This window comes from Myotis davidii, unplaced genomic scaffold, assembly GCF_000327345.1.
Source record: "Myotis davidii unplaced genomic scaffold, ASM32734v1 scaffold399, whole genome shotgun sequence".
Taxonomy (NCBI): domain Eukaryota; kingdom Metazoa; phylum Chordata; class Mammalia; order Chiroptera; family Vespertilionidae; genus Myotis; species Myotis davidii.
The window spans coordinates 4,443,469-4,453,455 of record NW_006292094.1 but is presented as its reverse complement, the minus strand read 5'-3'; the positions used below and the strand labels follow the sequence as shown (position 1 = coordinate 4,453,455).

The 9,987-nt window shown below is 55.5% G+C and overlaps 2 protein-coding genes and 1 long non-coding RNA gene across 3 annotated transcripts in view; 1 reads left to right on the top strand and 2 right to left on the bottom strand.

Moving 5' to 3' along the window:
- The window catches only part of CYTH3 (cytohesin 3), an 11,753-nt gene extending 7,749 nt beyond the window's left edge, over positions 1 to 4,004 (top strand). The window contains exons 7-10 of the mRNA XM_006765475.2: positions 7 to 122; positions 206 to 277; positions 391 to 545; positions 1,345 to 4,004. Coding sequence (XP_006765538.1) covers positions 7 to 122; positions 206 to 277; positions 391 to 545; positions 1,345 to 1,417 — 416 coding nt within the window. The 3' untranslated portion in view covers positions 1,418 to 4,004. The remainder of the gene's footprint in view (positions 1 to 6; positions 123 to 205; positions 278 to 390; positions 546 to 1,344) is intronic.
- A 171-nt stretch (positions 4,005 to 4,175) lies between these two features.
- Positions 4,176 to 7,744, bottom strand: LOC107183349. The gene is made up of 2 exons (XR_001514138.1): positions 6,126 to 7,744; positions 4,176 to 5,193 (listed from the first exon to the last, which is right to left on the bottom strand). It is a non-coding gene; the product is annotated as an uncharacterized LOC107183349 (long non-coding RNA).
- A 32-nt stretch (positions 7,745 to 7,776) lies between these two features.
- USP42 (ubiquitin specific peptidase 42) overlaps positions 7,777 to 9,987 on the bottom strand; it is a 32,984-nt gene continuing 30,773 nt past the window's right edge. The window contains 2 exon segments of the mRNA XM_006765474.2: positions 7,777 to 8,160; positions 9,413 to 9,986. Coding sequence (XP_006765537.1) covers positions 7,827 to 8,160; positions 9,413 to 9,986 — 908 coding nt within the window. The 3' untranslated portion in view covers positions 7,777 to 7,826.

The window sequence follows — 9,987 nt, the reverse complement described above, 5'->3', positions numbered from 1 at the left end:
GGCCAGGCTCCCGCCTGCGCTGCTGCTCACTGCCTCTGCTTGCAGGCGGGCGCGTGAAGACCTGGAAGCGGCGGTGGTTCATCCTCACGGACAACTGCCTCTATTACTTCGAGTACACGACGGTGAGCGCGGGCGGCGGCGGCCCCCTCCCTCTGCCAGGCCCCCGGGCAGCCCGTGAGGCTGGCTGCGTGCTCCTCTCTCGCAGGATAAGGAGCCTCGGGGGATCATCCCGCTGGAGAACCTCAGCATCCGGGAGGTGGAGGACCCCCGGAAGCCCGTAAGCTGCCTTGCTCCTGCCACCGTCTGTCGCGCTGGCCGCTGGGGGGAGGGGGCGGGGACACGATATGACCACCTCCCCGACCCTCCTGACAGCCCGCTCTGTCCCACCAGAACTGTTTCGAGCTTTATAACCCAAGCCACAAGGGGCAGGTCATCAAAGCCTGCAAGACGGAGGCGGACGGCCGGGTGGTGGAGGGCAACCACGTGGTGTACCGCATCTCAGCGCCCAGCCCGGAGGAGAAGGAGGAGTGGATGAAGTCCATCAGGTGAGGGGGCCGCGGCCGGGGACCAGGCGCGGGCCGTCAGTACAGTGTGGTTGTTGGTAAAAGCCTTGTGAGTCTTAGGATCGCAGGACGCCCTTCAGTAACCGTCAGAAAGCTTTGAAAAGATGCAGAGTTCTTACTTAAAAGACCCGGAAATGACACAGCTGACGTGGGGCCACCCCGCGAGCTGGTGGGGCAGGGGGCGGGGATAGTGTCACATGGGCCTGGGAGCTGCTTTTATTGGGGCCGAGGGTGGGAGCCTAGAGTTTTGAGGGTTCACTCTTTATTGGTGAAAATTAAAACTCTCGTACGAGTGGGAATTCAAAGCGCAGGAGGAGAAAACAAGCAAGTAGCCTAAATGGTTGTCTCCTGAAATCGAGATCTCTGACATGCAGGAGCACGGGGTGGCCTGGCCGAGTCTGGCTGCCGCATTGTCCTTGGGTGGGTGGCGGCCTTGTGGTCACAGTGGAGTCAGGCCTTGTGTTATGAGTTAGAGGTGCAGGCGGCAGGGCTGACAGCACAGGCTCCAGGCCCGCACAGCTCTGCTGCGGGCACCTCTGCACTCGGGTGGGTGTGTGTGCGTGTGTGTGGGGGTGTGTGGTGGTGTGTGTGTGTTTGTGTGTACACGTGTGCCCGGGTCTGCTGCGGGCACCTCTGCACTCGGGGGCGTGTGTGTGTGCATGTGTGTGTGTACACGTGTGCCCGGGTCTGCTGCGGGCACCTCTGCGCTCAGAGGCACACCTGTCTGGTGGGAGAGCCCGCGGGAGGGGGCGTACCTGACGGCCTGTTTCCGTGTCCGCAGAGCGAGCATCAGCAGGGACCCTTTCTACGACATGCTGGCCACGCGGAAAAGGAGGATTGCCAATAAAAAGTAGCTTTCCTCGCCGGAACAGGTAAAGAGTAAAACCAAACCCCACAGCAGAGGGGCCGGGCGAGGCAGCCCAGGAAGCGGTGCGCCAGCGCGGCCTGCGGGCCCCGAAGCCTCACGCGCGTCTGGTGAGCGACACCGGTTGGTCCCTCCCGCCAACCTCAGCCTCGCAGCCGTGTCCACTGGTCCTCCTTGCGGTTCCTGTGGCAGCGGTGCCTGGGAGTTGAGCCGCGACCATCCACGCAGCGGACTCGGGCACGAGGTCTGCCGCGGAACCTTGCTCGCTCCAGTCGCCACACATGCTCATTCGTGATGGTGTTCACTGTTCTAGAAGCTTCTGTTTTATATCAAAACAGGAAAGAAAAGCTACCACTTTTTTATTCAGATTTTTTTTCTCAGATATATAGGACTCTAGCTTTTATATGCCTTTTTATATTCTGAAATTATGAAAGATACTTACTTTCTGATAGTATTTTTAGAATGGCAGCTATAAACGTAACTCCCGCCACAAGTATGTACTGTGCACTGAACAGAAGTGATGTAGACGCTACATATGCAGCAGCCGGGCAGGCACTGCATGGGGGCGCCCTCATCCCTCCTGGACAGGGAGGGTCCGATTCCCCGGGGACCCCTCAGCTCAGGCCTGGTGGCCCCCCAGACACTTCCTAAAAAGACCAATCAGTACCGCTGGTGATTGGGGGCATTTGTCCCATAACTGCGGAGCCCCGGCACAGACCTGTGTGGAACCAGATGAAACTGCCCGTGTGGGACGCCCACAGGCCTGTTTCATCGGCTCCACTGAACACGGGGCTGGTCAGCCTGAGGCCACTGCCTTCGCTATTGAGAACCTTTGTGTAGAACGGACGCTTGTGTCCCTGATCTGACCGTTGACCAGGTTCCTCAATAGGATCGAAGGCATGGAAATGACAAGAAACACGCTCACTGCACGTGGCAGAGCTCTCCTGTCCCGTCACGCGGGGAGAGCGGGCTGCAGGCGATGTGGCGCTTAGGGTTTCCTGTCAGCAGTACAGCCCCAGGTGCACGCTGTGGGGCCCCTCGCAGGCCCAGGACTGGGCGTTGGCCGGGCCCCAGCACATCCCAGACCGACCGTGGCGCACAGGTGGCGGGGCTGGAGCCGTGCTGTCTCTCTGGGACACGCCTTTCTTTTCCTTGGGGCTTTGTTCCCCAAGGACGGCCTTGCCACGGGGCTGTTCTGGTGGTGGGTCCCTTCCCCCACCAGCTCCTCTCCCTGCCCGTCCGCTCGGGCACACCCTGAACGTGCACCCTTTAGAGGTCTTCCCCCTGTGAAAGCCCGGCCCGAGGAGGAGAAGCCGACTGACCTATGCACGGACGCGGGGATCCGACGGCAGGAGGAACTTCCTGAGCGCGGCCTTGCTGAGGCTGGGTGGCCGTGGGCCTGGGCCTCGAGCTGCTGATCTCGACGTAGCTTTAAGTCACACAGACTACAAAGGGCTGAGCCCACGGTCCTCCGACATGCATCCGACTGGCTTTTCTGGCTTATTCCCAAGCTCTTCAGCTTTGTTATTGTACCGATACCTCAAATCCGAAGCTTTAGTTTTTGAGAAAGGCAAGTCTTCGTTCTCAAAATGCCCGGCTGCTGCATGTGCAACTCTGGCCTCCACACACAGACGCGGCAGCGCCGCCCCCGGGCTGGCCCCATGCCCAGGACTGCCCGCTCCGTCAGTCCCCACGCGTGGACGTTGTCCTGTGACCCAGGTAGGACCCTGTGGAGAAGGGCTTTCCATCTCTCGGGTGTGGCCTCAGCGGGGCTGGGCGAAGTGGACGGGAAACGGAGGGATGTTTCTCTGGCCTCCTGTGCGGGGACTCGGTGCAGAAAGCCATGGTGCTGAAGCTGTGTGCTTGCCTCAGCCACGGGAAACCACCCGTTCCAGATGTCGCTGTGACAGTATTAACCTAACAGGCACGAAGCCATCACCCCGAGCCCTCAGGCAGGCCTGGTCTGAAAAACCCACCCGACACGGAGCTGGCGGCCCGGTGCCTGGGCCAATATGATCATGTTCATCCTCTTCCTCCCCCCCAACCCCCGCTCAGTGCTGAATTATCCCCACTCTGGCCAAAGACATGCTCCCCGAGACCCAGGGCAGGCGAGGGGCGCTGGGCAGATGCAGCAGCCCCCCCAGCCCACAGCCTCTGTTGGCAGAGACCCCGACAAGCAAGCGTCCTCAGGATCACAGGACATTTTGAGCAGTTTAACGTGGTACCAAACTGAGTCCAGACAGAAGCTATTTCTAGGTGAAGCGATGCCTATTTTTCAAGTTAAGTTGCACAGACCTACGTAGATGCACTTTGCCGAAAAGTTAGGTCTGGTGTAGACCAGAAGCCACACGTACTTTGTTTTCTTAGAAGACATTTCTATTTACAGTAAATATCGTTAGTATGTAAATAATGTACATATATGTTGATTCCTGGAGTGTTTATTCAATGTATATACTCCCACAATTTGCATGAAGAAATATCGTACATCAGTATTTTGTTGTAAATAGTAAAACTGGAGGGGGTGTGGCTGTCAAATACTATGTTCACGGAATAAAAGGAAATGCATTGTTACAAGACTGCCTAAGACTGGGTTCTTTGAAACAGATTGCTGGGGCCAACAACCCCGCCCCCATTCCCCCTCCCCCCCCATTTGCACCTCCTGTCCTGAGCTTTGGCAGTTTTTAAAAAGTAAAGGCAACAGGAAGAGGTCATGCGACGTGTCCGTAAGCAAATGGGGCAAACAGCAGTAAAAAAGAAGACACAAATGTTTAATTTGCTGCCATTTATATACTATATAAATTTTACATGCTGTATATTTACAGTGGGGCAAGTGCTTTTTTAATCTTTAAAAAAACAAAGATCAAACTTTAGACATCTCTGAACAACACAAACTGTATAAACCATACAGATTATTCAGATACGAACTGTATTAAATACAGTTGTCCCCACGCCGTCTCCTGATGCAGGACCAGTGAATTATAAGTGTATCACAGTTTGATAGCATATCCATATTAAAAATAAAATCACAGTATGATTTGTCTGTAACTAGAAACTTTTCAGGGACCAAGCTGATAACTCAGACTCCAATATCATAGTCAAGACAAGAGAAACTGTATAAAAAGTGTTATGTAATAAAAAACGTACTGTAGGCTTTACAAATAATGTCTGGATTATACATTCATAATGTAAATACTCATCATAACTGGTAAGTTGATTGGAATAGTTCCACAAAGTTCAAAAACAGAACTTGTCTATAAAATACACCTTCCAATCTTGAATAAACTGAAACATGAAGCACGTTCGTTTCTAGTATCAGACATTACAGAGAACACTGCTCTCGAGTGAGCTGAGAGCTCGTGGAGCTTAAATAGTCTTTAAATTAAATATGCGCACTGTCGGCTGTTTGCACGTGAACAATCCAGGGTCCCGCTGGCCTTGCCCGGAGGTCTGATTGGAGGAGCATTACATGGAATACGAGAGATCAACCTGAGTCTGTGATTAAGCAGCATTGAGATGTTCTAGTCCAGGGCGTCACTTTTAATGTGATTTATATACATGTATCTTACAGTGCTCAGCAGTTGTAGAAAGTGTTCGTCCATTTGGAATAAGGGTAATTAAGAAAAGGTAAAAACTAAAAAAGAAGTTCTCCATGGTAAAATCTGTACAGTATTTACTAAAGAAGCACCACGCAGATCTGAACAAAGTTATTTTCTATGTTTATAATGGAAGCTGGGTTGGGGATGGCTTCTGTTGGACGTGTTGAATCTGAAAGACAAGAGGCAGGAAGCTGGAGCAGAGGGTCTAAGGAGCCCGCAGGCCTCGCTGCGGCCCACGTCACACCAGGACTACCTGTGGACTCGCTGCAGCCCGGGTCTCGGGGAAGCTTTCCTGACCGCACGGCCTGCCTTTCCCAATGGCTGTAAAGGGACTGGGCGGTTCCAGACACACAGGCCAGACGTGCCGCTGGCCGAGCCAGCAGGCAGCTCAGCACGAGGGCGCCATCTGCTGGGCATGGACCGTGCCCACCGAACCCCAACTGGCTCATCCATCTCAACCCCTGAAGCCCTTGGCGAGGACACGGGTAAGTCACGTGGACTAGCTGCACGCTAGCCTGTGGACACTTCACTAACGTGTGTAAGTCCCTCTTGCTGACCAGAGTTAGACATTTGGGCAAAACGGCTGCCTCTCCCTTCCCCGCAGCCAGGGCAGGTGCGAGACACGAGTCCATCTCCCCGTCAGCTGCGTCGCCCTGACCAGGTTTGGATCTGCTCTAAAACACCTAAACCTCATTCAAATCAAGCAAACCCTTTTGTCGAAAATGGGGGGTGGGGCCAGACGCCTCTGATTTGTGGGTGTTCTGGCCCTGGTGTGTGGAGGATGGAGATTCCAGGGCCCCTCTCAGGCCCCCGGGAGGTCTGGGTGGAGGAGGCTGGATTTCCCATCTCTCCAAACGTTTCCCTGTTATTCTGACGCTTTAACTACCCTCATTGTCTTACAAGGGAGGAAGGAGGGTGGAGTGTCCCCGGGCCAGGATACTGACGAGGAGGGGGTGTTCAGCACAGGGCCAGCCTGGAGCACAGGGCCAGCTGCCCTTGCAGGGGAGCCTCCCGCACCTGCCCCCCACACCGTGTCCCAAACTCTGGCCCCACAGCGCCTCTGCCAACAGCCATGGGTAGACAGACGTGAACACGGCTTACCATAACTAGTGAAGTCTGTGTGTGAGGCCAAGCTCTCAGTCACCTAGAACGCAAGCAAAGGTTAAGAGACAGTTTAATGGTCTCACGGTGTCTGGTCCTGTGCCGGGTGCACAGCAGGCTCACAGCTCCGCGGGAAATAACGCCACACCGGGCCCAGGGTGCGCAGGGGTGTGCGGAGGGGCCCTTTCTCCGGGGGTTCGGGAAGACGGTCGCCGCGGGGAGAAGCCGGGAAGCCACGCGCCGTGGACATGGTCCATCAGCCTTGTCACACGGGGGGCAGGCTTTACCCCAGAGACAGCGAGTCTGAAGGGCAGGTTAGCGGTCAAGGCACCAGGACAGGACACGTGTCCCGACAGCTGACGGGGATGCCTGAAGGCCGGGTGACTGGCCCTTCCTGAGGGGACAGGTGGGGACAGTGCCGGGCTGCTCAGAGTGGAGGTGCTGGATCGGGGACAGGACCACCGGCTGCCTTGGGACGCGAGCCTGACAGCAGCCCCTGGAGACAGCAGAGCTGCCCACGCCACCAGCGAGGTGGGCACTCGGCCTCCCCCCCTCCAGAGCCCTGGGCGGCCCCACCCCCTGCGGAGGAGTCTGGCAACAGTGCGCGCTGCCTGGGACCCGTGCACACAGCCCCTCCCTGCGCCAGGGAGAGGGACTCCCCCCGACACCGACATGTTCACGGGAAACCAACCTGGAGACACGTTAATCCCTTAAAAACAGCAAACATCACTTCAGCTCCACTTTCCTGCTGCCGAGGGCCGCCAGCTCCCACCACGCCCTCCCTCCCCATGGGACACGCCGTGCCTCGCGGAGCTGTTCTCTCCTCGCCAACACGGGCCAGGTGCCCTCCTAGCCAACCTTCACAGGCCGGCCGCCCCCCTCAGGTCACCTCAGCCGAGCCCAGGACACCGTCAGGAACCCAAAGGCCTCTGGGCAACCAGGGTGAGTCACAGGACACCTCGGGGTCCCGGGCGGTCAGCAAACTCTCCACAAAAGGCCGTAAAAGCTGGGCAGTTCCACTGCACTCTACACACCGACATTTCAATTTCATATACTTTTCATGGGAAATGAAATCTTCTTTGGACTTTTCCAACCACTTGAGATGTTGAAGCCACTCTAACTGGCTGGCCCTGCCCCGGGCTGTAGTTCGCGACCGCTCTGGGGCGCTGCCTACATCATGTTTTCTCGCAGGCTCCATGCTGCTCGCCAGGGGCGAAGGTCACTGGCGCAGAGGAGAGGAGGGGCAGCTTTAAGTGCAATTAGCGACAGAAAGGACCACACCATTACAGGGGCAGGGCTGTGCAGAGCAGACAAGACCGGACACCCAGAGTGATCCACTCCCCAGGAGCCAGAGCCCCGCACGACAGGTGCGACAGCTGACGTCCCTAATGACCCAAGTCATCACACTGACTCCTAGGTTATGCTCAGAATGCCCGAGGTCTAAGGATTCCGGAGAGAAGAATATAAAAATGGTCTGAAAAGGAAAGTTCTGGCCCTTCCCGAGGAAAATGGTACCTGGAGCCCTAAATTCCAGGTGTGTATCAGGTTCTGTGAGGCCTGGTCCATGTAACCGGGGCTCCCCAAAATGCTAAGGGAGCCATGCTCCATGCCACCCTCTCGGGGTGATCCCCCCCCCCCCCCCCCCCCCGCCATTGGGCCTTCCTCCTAGGTGTCAATCCCCTTTTCTAAAAAGACCAGCTCCTACATTCTTAAGTGCAAGTATCTCCTCTTACCCTGGCCACACTCAGACAGATGACCCCTGTCATCTCTGCTGTCCATCCTTAAATGTTTTGTTTTCTCGCGGAAAGGTCCAGCGCCTTCCAGAGGCAGGCCGTCGGTGAGGGGGGGGCTGCCGTCGGCTCTCCGGAAGCGGTCAAGAGCCTCAGAGCTGGCGGCCTTAGCTAAGTGCAGTCCTGAGTCTCGCCCACAGTCCTCCGATTTCCTTGAGTGTCTCTTCTTTTTCTTCTTCTTCTTCCTGTGTCTGTGGAGGTCAGCATCCGAGCATGCTGCCGAGAGATCCGAGTCCTGCTGATGCCTGCGGGAGAATAAGCCAGAACTCAAACCACCACCAAGCAGCCACCTCGAAGAGAGCCGGGCCTTGGCTTCGCCACCCACACTGTGGCCACTCATGACGCAAATGCAGGTAAAACCTCTGTCTGATTTAAAATGAAGTCCAGGCCACAAATAACCCCCTGGAACCCCTCCCACCGCTGCCCTTAGCTTTGCTCAGGCCCTAAGGCAGTGATGGCGAACCATGTGAGCTCTGTGTGTCAGCATTTTGAAAAACCCTAACTTAACTCTGGTGCCGTGTCACATACAGAAATTTTTTGATATTTGCAACCATAGTAAAACAAAGACTTATATCTTTGATATTTATTTTATATATTTAAATGCCATTTCACAAAGAAAAATCAACCAAAAAAATGAGTTCGCATGTCACCTCTGACACACGTGTCATAGGTTCGCCATCACTGGCCTAAGGTGTTCGGCCAAAATCCCAGAGGCAGGACCGACCGAGCTGCTTCTCCTGAACCTGGTGGCTGAGGGAGAAGCCCTCCTGCAGGTGCCAGCCACATGGGGTGCCGGCGAGCCCCTTGCCCCCAGAAACCACTATTTACCAAGGGCTCATGGTATTGTTTTCCCAAGGTTGCAATTCTAAGGATGTGAAAGGTATACAGGATGTGTGAGTAATTGTGCTCACTCGTGTCATCACAGGTAAGTCATTTCCAGGACACTCACTGGCCAATTTAGCTTTTTCAAAATACAAAAACATTTCCCAGTTAGATTTCAAATTGAGAAATGGAGACAGAGAAACAGACAAAAACAAAGTCAACAAAAGATGCGTCTCAGAGCCCACTTAGGGCGGGAAGTGTCAATGCCACTGCAGCCTCCCGTCTGTCACCTGGCAGCCAGGAGGCTGAAGGAAGTACGAACAGACATGACAATAAGTACATCCGACCAGGAAGGGTGCTAGCACCAGCGGTGAGGGCAAAGCCCTCGAGCCTTCCTGTCCAGTGCATCACACGCTTCCTCCTAAGGCGTAAGCATTCACATGGGGATATTTGGAAAATGTGGTTTGTTGGCATTTCATGATCCTGTAAGGTAAGATACAGCTTAAAAGCAGAGCTAAATTTTAGAAATCTGTAAAAACCATAAAATCTCAGAATCCACAGATGAGGAATACAAATCAGACCACCACGCCCCGCCCCACCTATCGCTGAGCGGGTCGGAGACAGTGGAGCCGAGGCCGGTGACCCCACCGCAGCCGAGCGCGGCCACGCCCTCACCTGGAGTCTCGCTCTCGGTGTTTGTCTTTGGATTTCTTTTTCTTCTTTGACTTTTTGTGCTTCTTCACTTTAGGTTCTTCTAAAGGGTCCCTCTGTACGCTTCTCCAGGCTTTCTTTTCTACGTGGGTGTCACCATGTTCTATACTATTGTACCTCCGTTTGTGTGACTTCACATTTTCGTGGTCGTGAAAGCGATCAGCGAGATGACAGCTGCTGCCTTCAGGTGCAAGTGCAATCTTCTCGGCGGACTTCTCAGGGTGGGGCGGCAGGGCGTGGGGGGGGCCCGCCCGGGGGCCGCTCAAGTGGTGCCGTTCCCTCTCTTTGGCACCCGGCTCGTAGCCCTTCCTGCTTCTATAGTCCTTGTAGGGCCGGCCGCCGTACTGACCCCCACGGTCATAGTCTCGGTCCCCGTGCAAAGGCCTCCACTCCCACGCCTCCCTGGCCGTGTACGGGGCATACCTGTCGTGGTAATACCTGCATTTGTCCCACCTCGCTCTGTCCAGGTAGTACTTCTCCCGGCCCCAGGAGTGCTCGCTCTCCGAGTGGTGGTACCTGCTCCAGTCGTGGTCGGACCC